This window comes from Lutra lutra, chromosome 6 (assembly GCF_902655055.1).
Source record: "Lutra lutra chromosome 6, mLutLut1.2, whole genome shotgun sequence".
NCBI lineage: Eukaryota > Metazoa > Chordata > Mammalia > Carnivora > Mustelidae > Lutra > Lutra lutra.
The window spans coordinates 25,862,962-25,884,661 of record NC_062283.1 but is presented as its reverse complement, the minus strand read 5'-3'; the positions used below and the strand labels follow the sequence as shown (position 1 = coordinate 25,884,661).

The window sequence follows — 21,700 nt, the reverse complement described above, 5'->3', positions numbered from 1 at the left end:
AAACTGCCCATCTTTTCCCTTAGCTGTGCCCATTCCCAGGAAGGAGACTGGGTGGGCTGCTCATTTGCCCCCTAAGTCAACACAGCTTGGTGCTGCTTGGGTGGGCACGGAAGTGCAATTTGTGAGCCCATGGGGTGAGCAGCGGGCTGGCAGCCAGGGCCAGGTGGTGGGGCCTCTCCATTGACCTGGGTGGTGGAACTCCTGGCAGGGCCTAGGGACAGGGCTTGGAGGGGTCTCAGAACTGGAGGTTGGGGAATGAAGAGGTCTGAGGGAAGGCTTTGAGGTCTATTTAGATTGAGAGATGAGAGAGAGACAGAGACACACACAAATGGAAGCAGAAGGGAGAGGGAGAGAATAAGAAATGGAAGACAGGCACCCTCCCTCCCCCATTACCTACCCTAGGGAAAAAGCAGGAAAACCAACATATTTAGCACCATTAACTCTTAAGGCCTCCGCATTTCCTTCGGGATAAAAGCAGGTCATTGGTCCCGGAGGCTATACCGGGGGTCTTGTTAATGGTAGAGATGTGCAAACAGGTCAGAGTTGAGAAGCAAGTGGACTCTTAAAAACCTGCCATTGGAGGAAAAATGAAAACTGTTCTCTGAGCTGAGCAAAATCTGCACTCAGGAAGGTGCTCAGTGGGGGGCCCTGTCCTCGGAGATCCGTGCGCCAGGGACCGTGTTGAGGGGGCCCCATAGTCCCCAAATCAGGCTCGTTCTGCAGCGCCAGGGTTCGCACTCGGGTGGGGCCTTGGGGCCTCTTTGCAGCACCGTCACCCCAGAAAAGAGACGGCCTTCCTTGCCCTTCCAAAGAGGATTTCTATTATCACCCACAGAGGACTCACACGGACAGTGGACGATGGGCTTGGCAGCTGGCCGCTCCGGTGACGGCGAGAACAGTGTGGTGGGCTAACCCGGGGTGGAAGGGTGTGAGCGTCCGGAGCCTCTGCCAGAAGTGTCCCAGGAGAGCCCGAAGTGGGACACGGAGACCCCATCGTTGTTCCCAGAGCCGAGGGCTGCCTAGGTGCTAGAAATTCTGAGAGAGAACTCGAGGAGTGATGTCCTAGGTCACCTGTCCAGACTTCCTGTGCGCCCACTCCCACTCTGATTCCAGGGACTATCCAGGGGGTGCAGGGCGGTTGTTTACAGTGCATCTGCTCACTAAGAAATGTGCCATTGCTCTGCATTTGCGGGCCCCCTCCGGGACCGGCCTGCTCACCGGTTCAGTCCCCAGGAAAGAGTCCGTGGAGCATGGGGACCCGGGGTGCCGCCAGGATTGGGCCTCCCTCCCTCCCCGGCGCTGCGGGGGGTGGTGTGTGTGTGGTGGTGGTGGGGGAAGTGGCACAACAGGAAAGCCTGGCCAGAAGGCCCTTCCCAGGCGGCTTCCTCGCCATAAAAAGCCAGACTCCAGCCGAGGTCCTGACCCCTTCCAAATATACATTCCCTTGCCCTCGGCCCGCCACTCCGGCCCAGGCCTCAGGCTGCGCGGCTTCCTCAGAGGCTGGCCCGCGCCCAGCGCCTCGCTTCACAGTGGCGGGGGTCAGGGGAGCCCCAATTTCAGTTGCCTCCCCCAGTTCACCAACCCCGCAAGCTCTAGCGCCTTGGGTCTTAGGCTTCCAAACGCCCGTTTCCGCGTGCACACTGGCGCATTAGCGAAGCCAGGGCCGCGACAAGGAGGGTGTTCTTAAGGACAGCTCTCCATCACCTCCTCAGCTCCCACCCGTGTTCGCGGGTTGGGGAGCGCGAAGCCGCGAACCCCCGGACATGTGCGCGGGGCCGAGCCCACTGGGGTCTGGGCGGGGGAAGCTAAGCCGGCGCATGCGCACGCGCGCGGCGCCGTTCGGTCCCGCAGTCCGCCACCCCAGCAACCCACCTTCCCTGTGTCCCGGCGGAAGCTTGGAGGTCCGGAGTTGAGCCGCGCCCGAGATTGCAGAGCTAGTGAGCCGAGTACGCAGGCCAGCCTAGGCCTGAGCAACCGCCGTCTGGACCCTTTAGTACCTTGCATAGTGGGTGCGCTCACAGACGGGCACATGGCCCCGAATTCAGAGATCAAAAGGGCAGCTGAGACGGGGCGTCCGCTGTGTGTGATCCCTGACCCTGGAGGAAGGGCGGGAGCTGGGGAGTAGGTGGTGGGGCTGGGGTCAGGCTGCGGTCGTCGCCCTCGCGGCAGAGGGAGACACTTTGGCTGAGGAAACGGGTGAGGGTGGGGGTGGGGCCGTGCCGTCGTATTCGTAACCGAGGCCTTGGAAAGGTCTCTGGAGAAAGAGCGCACTCCGGGAGGGCCAGGCGGTGGTGAGGGTGAGCCCCAGGCGGCCGGCGGGAAGCACCGTAGGTCGGGCCTGGGGGCGGCGGTGTTAACCTCACAGGCCGGGGAAAGCGACGTGACCAGAGACCCAGTGACAAGTAATAACCCTGATGGCACAGCCCTGAAAACTGTGCTCGACGCTTCGGGGTTTTCGCGGGGCAGAGAGCGAGGTTGGGGGGTCGCTGGGAGCCCTGGCCTGGGGCGTGCTTGGGGTAGGGCAGCAGCGCCCCCTGCGTCTCCATGAAGAAATCAGGCCCAGACCCAGTGAGCTCCAAAAGGAAGCCGTGGATGGTGGGAAAACCCCCGACTGGGTGGGTCAGCACCCAGAGCAGCTTTTTGTCGCAGTTGTCCCTCCCGTTTGTGAAGTTTCGCGGCACCACCAGTTATTAAAGCCCACGATTTTGGGAGAGGTGTAGGTGGATGTTGGGACATACTGATCTGTTTGTAAGATAGGCGCGCGCGCGCTCACGATCTTTTTGTAAAACCCGGGTGGGAGTTCTCCGCACCCCTTTCTCGCATACCATACACAGATCAATCGCGCAAGGCTGCGGCACAGGTTGTGAAAAATGGATGACGTGTGGGCTTGGATTTATGGGGATCCATGCTAAAACTGAGAGTACCCGGTTGAAATTCCCAAATACAAACAAGGTGCCTGGGACGCTTTCTTGGTGTTTAGAAAGTCATTTGTAAACTGCGTTTAAGGTTATTTGAAATGAAAATTTCCAGCTGGGAGCTTTAAGAACACAAGGCAAGTTTCATTTGCCAGCAGTCGACCAACCGGCGAGCGGGGTTCTATGGAATTTTGGTGGTTGGTGTTGGTAAGGCGATTAAAAACCAAGAGGATCCTAATGCATTTTTGCACTGGTTTACTGGCGCACAATGGTAGACTTGAAATCCAGTTCCTGAGGAGCCATCTTGAGGGGAACTTTATCTTCCCTAGCATTTCAGCACTTCCGTTAAAGGTCCCACAGCCGGCACTGCACGCCTTCACCCCTAAACAGCTGGAGGGGTGTGTCAGGTTTATTTCGCGGGGCCTAGCTGCCTCCTAATTCCTTAAAGACAAAGGGCAGCCGACACAGCCCAGAAGACGGTCTGGCAGGCTGGTCTGATGGAAAGGGAGGGAGGTCTTGGGTGGCCCAGGTATCCATACATCTTGCTGTCATCTGGGGCACAAATGTGGTGTTTGACTGCTTGGGTATTATGTTTGAATGTACAGAAAGTTTGACTTTCTTAGTTTTCACTAAAAGATAAAAAATCAAGGTGGAAGATATATTATAATTAAACTGAATAGCCAAAGCTGGCAGAGCAGGAAAAAGGGGAGAAAAAGAAGTTCAGTGAAATGGAGTTGAGATTTAAGATAGAAGACACTTTTTAATAATTGTCTTGAAGGATGTCTAAGTGAAATTCAGAGCACAGAAAGAACAGAGATACTCAGGCAAATCTGTTCTCTTGTTCACCCTTTAACGGGTGGGAGACCAGGAAGCCAAATGAGCCAACCCCCTCTCCCCAGTTGAAGATTCCGGAATACAGAGAAGATGCAACCAAAAGTACTTTTGCATCCTTCAGAAACTGATGCTCCAGGCCATTTGAGAAGAATAATTTAACATTATAACTCTACATCAGTCCCATTAAACCCTTGCCTAGAATCTCTTGTGATCCTTTTTAAGGAGCTGATTACGGTTTGGGGATAACAAGCCTCAAAACACTGAATTGCATAGGGCCACTGCAAGCATAGAATGGCCTCTGTGCCTGGGTGTGGGATGAGGTGAAAGTTCAGGGGGTCACAGGAGAAGAGGGGAGGTGCCTGTCCATCAGGGTCAAGGCTAAGGGGAATGTGTGTTAATATGTTTATTTGTGAGATTTGTTAGGGTATGTGTGTGGATGTGTGTTGGTGATGGCAGGTTCGTGAATTGTGTTTTCAGGCCTTTGTGAGTGAATGTGTGTGTGTGAGACTGTTTTGTGTGACAGTGCGTGAGCTGGCGTGTTGTAGGTGTGTATCTGTATTTGTGTGCATGTGCGTGTTTAGATGTGTATATCTGGATGTGTGGCAATGTGTGTGACTATGTACTTGTGAATGCGAGTGTGCCCACCAGCCCTCTCAGTCCTGGAGCCCGGCCTTCCAGAGCCATCTGTTTCCAATTAGCAGCATCCCGATTGGGAGAAGGCCTGTCCTGGGGCAGCTTCTGAGAACCGGGTGGGCCCGCTCAAGCCGCCCCAGTTCTGCTCCATCGAAGCTGAGGCTGCCCCTGGCCAGCATACTCTTGTAGCAACTCAGGCAGCCACACAAAGAGCCCTCTTTCCTGCCGCCAGCCGTTGGAGCCTGGGTCCTCCCCCAGATCATAAACCTGCCGGTGAGGACATTCACAAGTAGTTCACCCGCATTCACACGAGCATGTGCAAAGGCTGGAATTCCATTCGCTATAAAGTTTTATTTTATTTTCCTTGGAGAGGGAGGGAGGGGGAAAAGAAGAGTCCTGACCTAATTTATTCTAGGGCAAAATATTGTGTTTCATGCAGAAGTATACACCCTGTACACAATCTTTGCTTGCTGCTTGTGGGTTCCATACATTTGTGTGTCCACCTGCCTTAGCCTGCCTTCATACACTTAGTACAGCCATGAGTTTATGGCTCAGGAGCACATGCCTGTGGTGAAAACCGGGCCTCCTAAATGATGCACTCAGTGAAAAATGGATCCAGCGCTCTGAGGCCCAGGTTAAGCCTCTTTATTATAATTTTTAATTAACACTGATGTAGTTCAACTGTACGATGTCTGACATATATTAAGCACTTCATATAAATTGGTTAAATGATTAAATCAAAATTAGATTTTTTAAAAAGTGGTCTAGCACTGAGAAGTGGTTGGAAGTAAGTATTGTGTGAAAGATTCTAGACCACAAGGAAAGGCATGGGCTCAGAGACCTCTGGGTAACTCAGGGGCTTTGGCATGGAATGTTCCAACAATATTTACTTACCTTCAAGTTTCTTCTTCTGGCCCCCCTCTATTTCTCAAGACTTCTTTTGAGATGGTGGGAGCCCCGTGGGTTCTAATTATAGTCAGCAGAGACCGGAGGGGGTGTGAATGCCTCCTTTCTTCAGGAACTGGGTTTCCAGATCCGCTGGATAGAGTGGCTTATTGTCACCAGAAGGGGGAAAGAAATGTCCCAGGCAGGGACTTAGGAGAAGGCTCAGGCAAAAGGCAGGCTCAGGCGCAGCAGGGGTCTACCCGCAGGGGCTCTCTCAAAAGGGAGGGAGGCCTAAAGGAAGCTATTTCACTCGAGGCAAAAATTTGGGTATTTTTGTTTGGGGGCTCTTATAGCTGCTTTTATACCTCAGGAAAAACACCGACATCGACTCTGCTAATGCTAGTTCATAGAAAGACCATTTTTAATAAGAAAAGATTAAAACAATTAGAAAGCCCCACAATTTCAGTTGTCTAATGACATAATTTCAAGTACAGTGAACGTGTGATTAAAACATCTTGTTGATTTCACAAAACCATTCAGAAGAGGCCTCGACAAAAGAAAATTGGGCCGAACCCCGAAGTGCCACGTCCCGGCTGCTACAAACCTCTGCGGCCCGGGATCCTAACGGCGGGGACAAGGCGCAGTGGCCGCGAGGGTCACCAGGGAACCCGCCGGATTCTCGCGCCCCTCCCGGGTTCACACCTGCGGCCCCGCACCAGCTGATTCCAAGCGGGGACCCACCACAGGCCGGCAGGGGCGGCTCGGGCGTCCGCGGCCGCGCTCAGGCGTTGGGGTTGTTTCTCATGAGCTCCACGTCGGCGTCCACCATCTCCCTCACCAGCTCCTGGGACCCGAGACACGGGGTGGGCGGTGAGGGAGGAGTTTCTGCCACTCTCTCCGGGTGACACCCCCACCCCCTGTGGCGCGCCCAGAGAGGCCTCCGCTACCCTCCCTCCACCCTACCCGCTTCCACCCGCCCCCTTCTAGCCCTCCAGACCTGGGGCACCTCGGGCGCCAAGCGGGCCCGGAGCGCTGCTGCTCCGGGCGCCTTGCTGCCTCGCCGGGCCGGCCGCCCCTCCGGCTGGGCCCCCCTTCGGCCCAGCCCGGCAGCGAGCGGGCCAGCGGAGTCCACCACGCGTAAAGAAAGGCACTTACATCAAAAGCGACCCGGGGTTTCCAGCTCAGCTTCTGTTTCGCTTTGGTGCAATCTCCTTGCAGAAAGTCCTGCGGGGGGAGGGAAAGATAAAGCTGACGTGGGTCGGGGGCGGCCGGGGCCCGAGTCGCAGGGAGCCCCCCACCCTCCCGCTGCTGTCAGTGGGCGAACTCTTGAGGCACACGTCTCCCCGTTTCCCTCCTTTCGGTCCCCGCCGGGCACGCTCAGTGCAGCTCCCCAGCCGTAAATCTTGCGAAGGTCGCGTTTAAGAATGTGCCGCGCAGACCCGTGAGGATCGTGACAACGGTGCCGTCCCCAGCTCACCCAGCCACCTCCTCCTGTCCACCCCTCCCCTCCGCCGCGTCCCATGGACGCTTAATGACTTTTTTTTTTTTTTTTAAACATTAAGTTGTCAGGGACGCTACTGTGAGAACTGTTTCGAATTACTGCACTTCTCAGGCAAGGAGAGGAGTAAATGAGAAGACGCCCCCGGTCGCCCCCGCGCGCCGCGCCGCCGCCGCGTTCCTCTCCCATTGCAGGGCGGGCGGCCGGAGGCCCGACGCCGCTGCGCACCGACTGTCCCCCAGGCTCCGCGGCGCGGGGGTGCCCGGCCCGCAGCGGGCAGGCGCGCAGGGCTGGTTGACCCGGCCCTCCGCGGCGGGGAGCTGGGTGCCCCTAACGGAGCCCTGGCTAACTCTGGGCCCGCAGAACAGTTCTTTCCGGGCTTGGCTTAGAGCTTCCCCGACCCACGGGCGGCTCACAACTGCCGTCCAGCACACGCACAGGCGCATAAAACGAAACTGAAGTTTCACAAAGGGATCTTCGCCCTTACTGTCCAGGGGCACGATACACCGTATTTTCTATTCTGTTCTGTTCTATCCCCTTCCTTAGAAAATAGTGATCTCGGCCCACTTACTTCATTCACCTCAAGATCCACTAATCCGTTGCAACTAGCAGTTTGAAAATAGAGCTCCAGAGAGCAAGCACCCTGCAGCTTCTTCAGCTCGGTAGCACTCAGTCTTCTGCCCACTGTTCCCTAACCGCTCTGATGGAAGATCAAGTTAATTTTTAAAGGAACCTCCAGCTCCTGTTCAGGAAGCTCAAGCTGTCATTTGCTTGATCCTTGACTTTCTCATCCTATCTGATAGGGCCTTTGTCTATATATATATATATATATATATATATATATATATATATAAAAATGTGTGTGTGTGTGTGTGTGTGTGTGTGTGTGTGTGTGTGTGGCCAATAACGCAGGTAGAGTCTGCCCTGCTCAGCTGGGCAGACATGGAACCGCTTTTAGGAGAGTTTCCATCCATTTCAGAGACTTCCTTAAGAAGGAAACTGTCTAAAAGAAAAGCTACAGGAGAACATTAATCCTGCACTTCAGCCCTCACTCACCCATTTCTTATTACAGGTCGCTGAAGACTGATTTGGGAGAAAATTGGGATGAGAATTTCAGGATGATTTGAAAAAAAGGGAGGGAGGAAAGGAGGGAGAGAGGGAGGAAGGAAAGAAGAAAGGAAGGAAGAAAAAGGAAAGACACATAACTTTGAAACAGACCATTTTGGGGGGGATGAGATAAACATTTAGCTTTTCCCTGTACGAATGTATTCATCAAATAGTACACAAGATGAGTCCTTAAAACGGAAAGATGTGAAGGCAGTAAGACAGCCAGCCCAAGTACCCCATCGAGAAGCTATTCTAGTGACACAACATATTAAAGAATGACCTAAAACCGGTTACATCGAGTGAAAGGAACAGATAATGAAACTACAACGAAGTCTGCCCCAGTGATTTTCTTCAGATTCCCTGAAAGGTAGCGGGCATACGGCATTTATGCTGGGAAAGGCCACCAGGGGCTGGGCAGGACCCAGGGTGCTCACCTTCACTGCTAAGACTTCCATATCAAAGGGTGTCTGGGTGCTACTTCTGAAGGAACAGTAGTCCTGCCTTCTTCTCACTGTCACTTCCCGAGGTTCCAGTTACCCATGCTCAGCTGGGTTCGGAGCAGGCAACCAGTCAGAAGGTCAGCAGTAGCCTAACTCTATGCCTGCCTCACGCACCTCCCTCCCTCTCGTCACTAGGTATTTTGTCATCTCACATCATCACAAGAAAAAGGGTAAGTTACAGTACAGTAAGATATTTGAGAGAGTGACACCAATTCACATAACTTTTTATTATGGCATACTGTTATAATTGTTCCATTTTATTATTAGTCATTGTTGTTCATCTCTTATGTGCCCAATTTATGAATTAACTTTATCACAGGTATGTAGTATAGAAGAGACCTAGTGTATATAGGGCTGGGTGCTATCCTAGTTTCAGGCACCCACTGGAGGTGGGGCTTGGGATGGACCCGCCTCGAATCGAGGGGGCTCCTGTACTTAGAGGCATTCTCTAGGAGAGTGCAGTCGATGGCCCTCATTCTCCATCATCCATCATTACTTTTTAGGCTTGAATAAATCAAACTCCCAAAGGCTTTGCATTTCACAATACACTGAAGCACTGATTTCCTCTCCAGGGTGTTAATAATAGTAAAACAAGTTATTTCTGCTGCTCCGAACAGTCCATATACAGGTTCTTCAGGAAAAGTAGGATACAAAAATTAATAACTAGCAATTCAACTTTGCATGGAGCTGGAAATAGAAGTGGAAAAACAAATTCATTTACTTCTCTTTCCTTTCCCTAAATAAACTTGTATATACTTCCACAATACTTCTCTATTTTACTATAAGAGTCACACAAAGATACTCATTCTTTTTCCCCGGAGAGCTGTGCAATGTGGCGTCATGAAGCAACACAGCCCTCCCCCAATTCCATAGCAGTTGCACAGCTCAAAGAAACATGGTTATTGTTTAATCACACAACACTTGCTGTAAATCAACCAGCATTGCATAGGATGCAATTCATGGCTCTGAACTTACACTTAGCAAAACCCTAAAACCCAGTTTGGCTTCAAATGATCTCAGTAGGCTTGGGAAAGGGAGCTTTGTATTGTAATTATGTTTCCTATATTTTTCTACAAGTAGCTCATAATATAAAAACAACTAGGGAACTGCAATTAAGGAAAAAGAAAAATGGTTTTCAAAAGCTTCGAAACAGACCTTGCTACCATACACTGTAAAAGTATTTCATTGAAACCAGAGACGCACCCAGTTAAACTTCCCAATTTAGTTTTGAGCCCAACTCCTACATTCCAGTCTAGCAGCTTACTTTAACCTTCTGCCAAGGCTCTGTCTCCCTGAAATTTAATTAGACCAAGAGACCTTGTGAAGGAAAAGGATGAGGTTCCATCAAAACAAAGCAGCAGCTCTCTACGCCAGCTGCTACTGAGCTAACATCTAGACTAGTCCATGCGCCTGTGCTCCAGTCAACTTCAAGGGAAAGATTAGGGACATCCCCGCTTATTTTACACTTCACTTCTCCTAAAGGACTTTCTTACTTCTTCCTGTTGTGTCCTTTCGAGGAAAGAGACAGTAAATTGTTCAGGCTGCAGGGTTTGGGGACACAGGACCGACGAACTTCCAGGGTGGTGTGGGGAAAGTGTGGCACGGGAGTACACAGGACTCTGGAATGACAGCACGGACATAGGAACACTACTTTAAATAAAGCTTCCGCCGGCATGAAGAGAAACGGGACTGTGGAAGCTGGACTCTTACAAAGAATCAGGAATTAACTGCTCGGCTCACAGGACTGTGTGGAGCAATGGAGGGGGACAGATAAGGTCACAATATAGTTTCCTTTTACATTTCACAAACCCTCTCCACTAGGGCGTGATCAGCTCCTGAGGACGAGAGAGAGGAATGATTCATCTATTTTGTTCTTTTCTTCTTTTTTTGACAGTTCAGTTCCTTCTTTATTTATAGGCTCGAAGTCATAGTGTGACAACAGGGGCAAGAAATGATTAAGGAGAGGATTTTATGTAAAGTTTCTAAAATGGACTTTGTGCACTGGGTGGTCTGGAACTTTTCTTTTAAAAAAGAGACAATAAAGCTCTGGGAAAAATTTAAAGCATTTCTATGTGAATATGACATTTCCTGAACTCTGGCTTCTGGTGTCTTCACTGTTTCCATTGCTATTCCTTAGGTGAGCTATACAGTTTCAACATGTGATTTATTATTGTCAAATTCAATTAGGTTTAGCTGAGCATTTTACAGCAGCAAAACAGCATGAGCAAAGAGAACGTGCATGTCCAGATGCCTGGAGCCCCCTTAATTTTTCTCGGACTCCCTGACTACCGTTGACTCGTCAGACCTTTCGGAGCTGTCCTCTGACAGTGGCTCTGTCTAGGCATAAACCCTACAGGCCCAATGCCAATGGCCCGAGTTGCAAACAGCAGCACGGTAGGAGGGCATGTTTTGCTGCAGCAATTTTTCAGGCTTTCCTGGCTTATGTTCTTGTTATAGTGAACTGATAAAGGGCCAGACCAAATCCTGGAAAAGTCATTAAGCCAGTTCCTGAGCCCACAGTAGTTAACATAAAATCCAGAAAAGTAGAGACCATGCTGTGCCATTATCTTCTACTATAACTATAGTTCCCTTTCCTCAAATCTCCTGGGTGCCTTTTTTAAAATCTCCATCAAGATAACAACACATCTTTAAATTACACTGCTTAGTGTAATTCCTCCCCCTCCCCGCAATCTTTTTTTAATTTTGATCATTATTTAACACATTAAATGCCTTTAACACCCACCCATCTTCCCTAAAATCACTGTGGGGAATGCTATTAAATAGATCGATCGCACAGGATAATTTTTCAAAGTTCACAGAGTCATGTTCTTTCTCTCCCCTTTTTCACTGTGGTTGCATTGGGAAAATTTTAATATTTATTTCAAATTATGTGTTGGATACCATGTTTCTCAACAGGTCAGCTGTGAGGTTTGCAAAGGACATCTGTTTAGGTAGAGAAACATTTTGAAAGTGTGAGCAGGATGTTGTTAAATTTCTAATGTGCATATTGAAATAAACTGACTCTTGAGTGCTATAAATAAGGAGAAGATGTATGGACAGGGGATGTTAATAAGGAAAATTAAGACGGGTGAAAGCCCTGGTTAGACGTCTTCAAGAATTTAAAAGATGGAAATGTGAGTAACACTGGGTATTCATTTCTTTCCTTCTACTTTTCAAAAAAAAAAAAAAAAAGGCAAAATTGAGGAATAGCTCAGGTTCCAAGGGAATAAAAGAATGAAACAAATTTGGTTCTTGATCTAACTTTATGCTAATGTGGAGTGAGCAGGAAAACTTTACTCTTGGGGAAAGGCTTCTTTTTAGAAAGAAATACTAAAAGCAAAACAAAACAAAACAAACTTCAGTAAAATGGAAAAAGCTTTAAAGTTGCACAGAATATCCCAGTCAAGATTCAAGACGAGCAGCTGGGAGTCGGAAAGAATGGGAAAAAAAAAGAAACCAAAGAGTTCCCCCAGAAAGTTTGCAATATAGTGTGTCTCTTACCAGGCAGTTTAAACTCTTACGTGCTCACAAATATATCATTTGATTGAAACCCTTCTGGACAGGGAATGAATCTCGCAGCAGTAAGAAAGGCAACGGCTTTAATAACGGTAACGAACGTTTCCCCCTCTCTTCCCTTTTACTGCTGTATATCAGCACAAATTGAAGTTGAAGCCAGGCCTCTCCTTTAATGACAAGGGGTGATAAGAGACAAGAAGAAAACAGCAGGCTGTCTCGTCTGCTCAGGAAGCTGGACTCAGTGGGACTGTCCATCAGCAGGGGCTGACAGAATGCCGTCAGACCCCAAACAATGCTCGGGCTCAACCTCAGGGAAATTGAGTCAGTCAGCACCGGCTCCGACAGGCGTACTGACAGTAGAGATAAAGTGGCAAAGGGAGCAAAACAGTGTGAGCCGGCCCTGCATTGTGTTCCTGTCCTCAGTTACCCGGGTGGAGGCTGCTGGGAGGCACTTGGCACAGGGCGACACATATGTACCCTAGACTGAAAGCCTGGCAGAGCCCTCACATCATCACCGCTGTCACCCCCACTGGTGGCCTGGCATGTGAACACTGCCTGTTACTTATGGCTGTACTTCAGTGACCTCCTGCTTGGTGCCTGAGGGCGTCTCTAGGATCCTGTGACCCCTCATTGATCCCATTTTTCTGGGTTGAGGGCCACTTAGTTTCAATGGATAGCATTTGTCATTCGGAATCAGGAGCTATCAGGAGCTGCTAAACAAGGGAAAGAAATAGATCTGTCCATGGGTATGTCCCAGACACTACCGGAAAAGCGTACCTAGCATGGCAGAGCTCTCGTGGAAAGTAAATGAGAACATTGTCTTCCTTAGGCGTCCACTTGTATGTCAGTACGGCCTAAGGTGGTAAAAGAAAGCATTCACTGTATTAAGGGAGAACCCAATTAATGGCATTCATAGTGCAGCCGACATATGACACGTCTTTTCTATGTGTACTCTAAAAATATGGTTAGCATAAAAAGAGAAATGTGATTAGACAAAAAGGGTTCTAGAAGACACACTGACAACACAATCGTGTGGGGGAAATACAGGACTTAAACACACCAATTTCCTTTTAAATAGTTTTAAAAAATGCTATGGAGGAAGTCCCTTAAGGCAGACATGCTTGAGACATGTAGAGACGAGGACAGTGGTCCTCTATCCTTCATGGAACGGACACACAGATCCATACAATTCATGCCATGCTGAGGCCTGGCTTCTCCTGCCGCAGGAAGGGAGCAGGGTGCCCTTTCGGCACCGTCCCAATGACTGTCCGGCCATCTGCACCCTCTGGCACCGGGGGCCTGTGCGGCCTGTCCTGTTCCGTCAGGCTTTGAGTGAGCTGAGCAAAGGAAAGCATTTTTTAGAAGCTGTGCCTTATAGCTGTGGGGGAGCTGTCTACTCATGAGTCGGCTGCTTTAAATAAAACCAGCGGTACAATTTGGGGAATGCAGTCTTGCATCACACACATTGATGAGGCCCTATGGCTTTTTGTATCTGTTCTGCACCTATAATTGTAATCTCAGAGTTAATTTTTGCTGTTGCTGTTAGCTTTATGTCTTGATCCCCGGTGCTTACAGGAGTATCAAGCTAGGGAAAGTTGGATTAAGTACTGTAACTGGAGCCCTCTTGGTTCTGATTTCTTCACTGATCTTCACTCTAAGCAGTTGATACGGGGAGCTGACTCACAGTTGTGATGCAGAGCCGCTTAATGAAAGGGAGATAAGATTGTTAGTGACCTCAGCATTCCAGGCTTCAAAGCCAGCACCATCTTCGCTGGAAATTACGGGTTGCTCTTAATAACTGGATCTCGGGTGTGAAGATTTACCCATGCTGGTAGGAGGTGACACAAACCCCGAGGAAAGGAGATAAAGCACCTTTAAGTGGACCGATTAAAGACTGTTGTGACCTAATTGGCAAGTGGCACTCTGGAGCACGAGAAGCAGGCGGCCTTGCTTTTGCCATTTAGTACTTTTTACCCTCAAAGCACTTTACACGCATCAGCTAATTAAATCTCCAGACAATCACATTCAAAATGCAACTCAAGAGATCTCATATCTGTCTCAGGTGGCTGTTTGCTAGCGATGAAAGCATCATACCAAGTATCTGTGGGGATTAAAGCCCAGCTCTGTCCCACAGCTTATCTTCAGCCTGCCTGTGGCTGGGAGACACCTTGCCACTCGAGGAAGGCCGACTAGGGCCACAGGAGACCCCTGATAGCACCAGGGGAAGGTGATTTTCCATCAGCTTGTTGCCTTTCAGTGTAATAGGAAATATGCCCCACCCCATAGAAAGGGCTCTGCCTTCCCTTTGAATAATAGTGCCAAAGAATATGGCCAGTAATACGAATGCCTCCTTAATATAGATTTTTTTCCTTTGGGGTTTTTCTTAATTTATATTGTACCACACACCAGTAACCCTTCCTTCCTTCTTTTAATTCATCCATACATCCATCCATCCATCCATTCATCCTTCTCCCAACCAAAATAAAAATTATATGACAGAGTCATTCAAATGTACACACCTAGATTCCTTCCAACAGTCATTCCCTCAGTAACTTGTTAAGAAACTCTAGGATTAACCAGGCAGCTCACTACATCCAAATTCTTGTTTTTCTGTTGTTTCTCTGAGGACTTTCATATTTGAGGAGAAATTAAGACAAGTACGAGGACATTTGTTAGTAAGGGTTTTGAGAGGCATGGGGGGAAAAAGAGTATTAAGACAGATATTTACCTTTCTATGATTTTTATCTATCCATTCATTTGGTTTCCTATTATCATGGTTAATAGAGAGCTTACTAGGCTGCTGCATATGTAACCTGGCAGTCTTTCTTATGTATTTTTATAAGAGGAACAGAATCCCATATCCGAACATGTGTATAGAGACCTTTAAAGAAATAACTTGATTAATGTCACAAAGCCAGCTAGTGGTAGGGTTCTGGACAAAAAGTCAGGATTTCTGATTCTTAGTCCAGCACTCACAATGCTCAGTAGGACAAACTCTCCCTAAAAGTACCATGAGCAATATACTTTATGCTGCATTATTGAGTGGCACAAAGGTCTCTAAAGAATAAATACTGTATCAACATATGGAAATATCAACCTACTCCAGAGCTGGATGAAAGAGATGAATGGAGAAGAGTAGATACAGTATGATTCAATGCGTATGACATTCCGGTATCAGCATTCTAATCGATGGTGATAGATATTAGATAGTAGTTATAGGGGAAGAGGATCAACGGGGAAGGTATGGGAAGAAACTCTTGGGTGATCTTCTCTGTATGATAGGAGCAGAGCAAACATGAGTGCATGTATTTGTCAAAGTAGACCAAAATATATAGTGAAGAGCTGAGCATGTCACTGTATATAACTTAGGTCTCACGAACAAAGGATTCTTTGGCACCACCACCAACACAGAGATATCAGGGGACAGACCCGGCTTGGTATCATGGCTTAACCACATAGCTGTGTGACCTTGGAGGGCAAGTTTCTCAGTGTTTCTGAGCCTCAGATTTTAAACCAGGTGTAAAATGGGGAAAACATCACCTATATTGAAGAGCTGTGAGAATTCAAGATGACATATGGAATGTAGCTAGTACTATTTCTAATTTATTTAACACTGTTAGGGCTAATATTGTTGCTTTTATCACTAAGGTATAGGGAAAGCTATCCTTTTAATTTCTTATAGTAACATCATGGATGAAAATGTAATCTTTTAAAAAAGATTTGATTAAGGGCACCTGGGTGGTTCAGTGCCTTAAAGCCTCTGCCTTCAGCTCAGGTCATGATCCCAGGGTCCTGGGATTGAGCCCCGCATCAGGCTCTCTGCTCGGTAGCAAGCCTGCCCTCCTTCTTCTTTCTCTGCCTGCCTCTCTGCCTACTTGTGATCTCTGTCTGTCAAATAAATAAATAAAATCTTTTTAAAAATCTGATTAATTAATTAATTTAAAGCACATTGGGGGAGGGGCAGAGGGAGAAGGACAGAGAATCTCAAGCAGCCCCTGTGCTGTGTAGAGCCGAAAGCAGCATTCGATCTCATGACCCTGAGCCAAAATCAAGATCTGACGTTCAACTGACTGACAACAATGTAATTTTTTCAAGTGGGTTGTCTTATAGTGTTTCTTTCATGCTTTCAGTTTACTTCAACCTTGCATGTAATCTGACTTCTATTTTTAGATCATTTTTTGAATAATTGTAACCACAGTATGCAGGATTTTGTATTCTACTTTTCCCTAATTATTATAAATGTTTCATATGCTCTAGATTGTTTGTTGCCAAATGTTTACAGTGTTAGAGCTGGGAAGTAGCTGTGGACAAGACAAGGCCCTTGCCATGAGCTTATGTTCCAGTCGGGGTAGACAGTCCAGAGTACAGGAGATGTGAGTAAGACCATGTCCACTACTGAGAGTGCTAGACGAAGACTGAAGAGGAAGCCAGCTGGATAAAGAGTGGGAAGGCTGGTTGGAGAAGGCCTTCCCGAATAGGTGACATATGATCCAAGATTTGAATGACAAGAAAAAGCAAGTCACATTAAGTCCTGAGGTAGGAGGGTCTCCTGGGGACACCACAGGTACGTGGACTGTAGGGAGCAACACCCCCGGTCTGAGGGGCAGAGAGAAGGCCACTGAGTCTGGACAAAATGAACGAAGGGAATCAGAGCCCAAGACGAAGTTGGAGAGGTAAAAAAAAGGCCAGACCATGCCTGGCCTGCTGGGTAATTCCTCCCATGGGGCCCAGGTCTCTCCCAGCAAAGCCATGTTTTTGCAAGACTTTACTCTCTAGTATCTGCATCTGGTCGGCCACAATCATATAGCTGGCTAGCTCAACTAGTTCAGAAGTCTGATTTTCAGATGCCAGTGTAATTTTTCAAAGTAAGTATGGGACGTTTAGCTAAATGTTTAAAAGGGTGGCTAAGGGACTTTTGCCCAGCATGCTCCAACCCCTTTCCCTCCTAACAGAGCTGCCACTCTTTAATGTGTTTGTGCCACCCAGCCTAGAAACATCTGGCCACTCTTGAAGGGATTAGGTCCAGGCTACTGCAGTTAGGAGTCAGGACTCTGCCCAGCTGGCCCTGTAGGACACAGGACCCAAGGCACCTCCCGGGGCCAGGGGCAGGAGCCTGGCCTCCTGTGCAGTAGAAGGGCCGGTCCTCTTCTGGCCGAAGGAGGACACGTTTAAGCTCCCGAGGGCGGCAGAGATGGTGCCCCACCCTTCACTTCCTCCTGTGTGAGCAGAATCCTGGTCAGACTGAAACTGTCCCTACCAACTCCCCTTTTTGGAAGGCACCTTCTTTTTCTCCACTCGTTCTTGAGAGAATGGGACACAGCACTGAAACATGCTGGAATTTTCAATTTTTTACCAAAGTCTATGTACATAAAGGTTCACTCACCTGGCTTTGCTTTAAAATGCATAGTCCTAGGGCACCTGGGTGGCTCAGTCTTTAAGTGTCTGCCTTCGGCTCAAGTCATGATCCCACCGTCCTGGGATCCAGACCCACATAGGGCTCCCCGCTTGGCAGGAAGCCTGCTTCTCCCTCTCCCACTTCCCCTGCTCGTGTTCCCTCTCTTGCTGTGTCTCTCTGTGTCAAATAATAAATAAAATCTTAAAAAAAAAAATAAAACGCATAATCCTTCATCAGCCCGCTACCCACAATACGGATTTGGATTGTGTTCTGAGCCACTAGAGGCCTCAGGCCCTAGGGGCACATGCCCTGTTGGATGTTTTCATGGGCTCCATGCTAGGCAGGAGCGGGGCTGCAGCAGGAGGAGAGGCTGCGAGAGAGGGGAGCGTGCGAGGCGAGCAGAGAGAAGACTCACCGAAGGACTGGATTTGGAGGAAAGAGGATTTATAGGGAACTCCTAGGATTTTGGCTTGAATCGGGGGGGGGACCTTTCTATCGCTTTCAAAGACATTATATGAATTTACAAATGCTACCAGCAAAGTATGAGTGTAACTTTTTATCACAACACCAGCATTAGATTTTATCTCCTTTTGAAGGAAAGCCCTCATTTTCATGATTATGAAACAGAGACTCTTTGAAAAGATTACTTTTGTGAAATTACCTGTGTTCTCTTATATCATTCCATGGAACACACTGTCTTGTTTTGGATCTTGATTTGATGCCAAAGCTTCTCAGCTGAGGAAGTCTGGTTAACTCAGAGAAAGGAGCTCGGTTTCCACAGGCCCCAGCTGTGTTCGTGTGAAAGGAAGGAGAGGGGAAGGCAGCTCACCTTCTTCCATGACCCCTAGCTAGTGGACAGCTTCAGCTGTGCCTTAGCATGTGCAAGGAAAGGGTTAAGCCACCCTGTGTCCACTAGGCCTTACTGACATGGTCCGCTTTTAATCTATGGCTTGTGGCAGGAGGAAGTCCGAGAGGTGGCCTTTCACATGACATCATAAAAGCCTGATTTATCGCCAGCCACCAAACATCTAGAAAATCATAACATCCTTTCAGGAAAATGCAGTGGAAAATAATCAGGTTGACTTTGATGAAAGCTTTGGTGGGGACTCCAAGTGTGACATTCTGCACAGTAACCCTTGGCAGGTGCCCTGTTTGCAGGCCGAGCAGCCTTCATGACAAAGCCCGGAGTCTGAGCTGCATGGCTGCCCACAGCAGAGCAGGGCTTTCATGTCCGCAGATAAAACAAGAGTTTGGTTCGCACTCTGCCAGCTTGCCTAAAATAACACTAGAGTGTATGTGAAAATGCTCTGGAAATAACAGCTCTATCCAGATGTGAGGAATTCTTGATTATGGAAATATCAAGATCCTACTCCTTTACCAGACCCGCCGCCATGGCAGCAATGCCTAACGCTGCTGCTTCCTCTGCTGCTTCTGTTGACTTGCTCTTCTCCCCCTTCCTAGGACCACCTTTAGGACACAACTCTGCAGTCAGAACATTTTCCTATGTAGTATTTCCAGAGCAGTGTCCCCGGTGGTGTCATTCTTAATATCTAGGGGAGCTAATAAGCGATGACAGAGATGACACACTCCAAAATCAAGGGGTGAATTCCTCAGGCCACAAGGAATTGGCCCCAGGAATGTTGACATCTCTGTGTTGTTTCTCCTGCTCAGTACGTTGATAAAAGCACCAAGCAGGAACCTCATTTTGTTTGGTGTGCATGATGTACTCTGCAAATAAACATAGGAAAGGGGGACAAAGACTAGAGTACTGGATGGTTCTAGAATTCTGGCCACATCAAGTCTACAAAAGCTCACTGGCATAGAAGGTAGGCCTATCTTTGCAGATTGACATCAACACGGAAGGTCCTGGGATTCCTGAGCCTTGGTGAAGAGAGGTGTTCTAAAGATTGGGCAAGGACTGACAAGGGCCTAGTCAGGGTTGAAAGTCTGGCAAAAATGAAGACTGGGACTCAGTTCAAAGTTATGTTCACTTTGTTTTACTGCGACACCTCAATTGTGTTGTACGGAGACTTCATAGGATCAAAGACTCAACGTCATTAGACAGAGTCCCGTGAAGGTTCCCAGAAGGTTGGTGTTTGGTGGAGGGAGGAGCCCCCAGTTTGGAGGAGCTCAGAGCTCGGGCCCTGCCACTATCAACCTGAGAATGGGCTTCCTACTGCCGTATCACCCGGCCCTCACTGCCACCACTGTCAATTCCTTCAGAGTTTGATTTCTGAACTGGAAAGGCCTGCCCAAACCTGATCATCCCAGGATTTTGTACAGGAACCAGGATGATGTGGGAGCTAGCACAGGGGTGAGGCCTAGCTCCGGTCCGGCCACCTGAGTTCTGTCACTTGAGCTTTCCTCATCTGTCAGCGAGGGAAGGGAGAGACTGGAAGAATTTTCAAGGTCTCTTCTAAGGCCCTGCTTGCTACTGGGCTAGGATAGCTGGTGTCTGCACAGGGCTGCGTTCCTTACATCAACCCTTAGGGATCCTGTGTGGTATCTCCTTGCCTAACGACGGCTCATTGTCTCCCAGCGGCCGCGGCAGAAGTAGTGGCTCTTGAGTTCTGCTCCAGCGGGCCTTGGTCTGGCTTAGCCTCAGCACGGTTCCAGGTATAGCCAGGCAGTGGGGGAGCTGGTGACTCAGTGCACAGTCAGATGGCAGAAGCCTCTGCGGCCCAGTTGCACCTCTGCCCACGGACGCTGTGCCCACAGGGCTGGAAGGCTCCACGCAGAGGGCGCTGGTTAGGAGGCAAGTGACCCGAGGGGGGAGGCAGAATTTTGGGTAGTGGTGTGCTGCACGAGGCCCAGAGGGAACTAGGGCTTCAAACACTCCCCAGGTAAGCATCCCTGGACATTTGGGGAGCCTCCCACAGGGCCTGCCAGATTGAGTGTTTCAGCTCTCTTGTGGCTGTACAACACATATTGGCAGTATCTTATTGCCCAGAGCCGTGCGTGTCACTGAGGAACTCGCATGGTAAATAAATATGGTGAAAGTGGGGGATATACTTCCCACCAATGCAGTCATCACCAGACGGCCTGCCGTATGGAGTGCCGCCAGGTCAGAAAGCCTCTGCTCAGGGGGCTCTTACGTGAGGTGCTCTCTTCAGTGGGTCAGGGGCTGCCCCCACTCCCCAGCCCTGGCCCTTCAGGTCTCAGATGTGGAGGGCCCTCCAGAGGCCCTCCAGAGCTAGAATGGCTCTGTGCCCATGACTAGCTTTGGGGTGGGGGACTTGGGGAGACCTCTGAGCTGGCAGTAAGAGCATCTGTTTATTGGGCCCCTTGTCTGAGCTATGCGCTAAGAAGCACTTTACATACCTCACACTGTTAAACCTTCTAGCAGTCCTGTGTGCCCCATAAGGGAAGGGAGGCTCTGGCAGGCAAAATGACGTGCCCAGTGTCCGTTCATGGTAGAGCCTGGATCCAAAGCCCAGTCTCTCGGACTCCAGCCCAGGTAGTTAGCCCATTTCTCTAAACTCCCTCCCTTCTTCTCCACTTATAAGTGGGCTGACAGCTGATGTGTACACAATCTGTCAAGTCATGCATTCCCATCGAGCAGATGCCCTTGATGGGGACGAAGTCCCACCCTGGAGAACTTGTTGAAGACATAACAGAAGGGGACTATCCTTGCCCTCCATGGAGGTCCAGAAACACTGAAACTGCTGGTTAGACTGCCTGTGTAGGTTGTACAAAGAGCAGGTACAGAAGCGGAAACCCGAGTCAGAACAAAAAGGGGGCATACCAGCAGATACCACATTGCCATAAGCACATGGCTCTCAATGGCACCCTGTGAAGGAGTTTAATGCAGCTGTGGATTTTACAGCAAAAGTGAATTCATTGTTCTTCTCCAATGGGGAGTGGAAGTTTTTATAAGAGGGTTGAAGATAAGGTATTTTGCTTTGGTTCCTATGGTTAATGTCATCTAGAAAACACAACTCTCGGCTCCTTAACCACCATAAGGAATGGTCATGATCATGGACTTTGTAAGCAGCTGAAACAGACCAGTGGGCAATTTGCCTGTGGAAGGATTCTTTTCAATCTGTCCCTCGCCCCCCACCCCCCACCACTACTAGGCTGTGAGACTCTCATGGACGTTCCTCAGCAGAACCAGGCTTTGGGGTGGAATCTTCTAGGAACTGTTGGCTTTCTAGGACCACAAGCAACAGTGAGGGACACCTGACATGGGAGTTCTGTGAGTTTGGGAAACTTCCAAATGGACTTTGCTCAGATCTGACCCCCTCAGAATACCCTTTTCTATGAAAAGACTTCAACTCACAGAATTCACAAGAGTTGTCTGGTCTTATTTATGCCACCACCATGACCGTGACTAACAGAAATACAACTATTCCTCAGGGTGCATACCTTTTCTGTTTCAGGGTCTGGGTAGTGAAGGAGATCGCTACTGGAGTGGGTC

At 49.0% G+C, this 21,700-nt stretch overlaps 1 protein-coding gene across 3 annotated transcripts in view; it reads right to left on the bottom strand.

Annotated features, from left to right (window-relative positions):
• Positions 1-5,664: 5,664 nt before the first annotated feature.
• Positions 5,665-21,700, bottom strand: part of GMDS (GDP-mannose 4,6-dehydratase) — a 640,099-nt gene continuing 624,063 nt past the window's right edge. For all 3 annotated transcript variants that reach the window (XM_047734312.1, XM_047734313.1, XM_047734311.1), the window contains 2 exons: positions 6,423-6,491; positions 5,665-6,111 (listed from right to left, as the gene is read on the bottom strand). In XM_047734312.1, the coding sequence (XP_047590268.1) occupies positions 6,049-6,111; positions 6,423-6,491 (132 nt within the window). In that variant the 3' untranslated portion in view covers positions 5,665-6,048. The remainder of the gene's footprint in view (positions 6,112-6,422; positions 6,492-21,700) is intronic.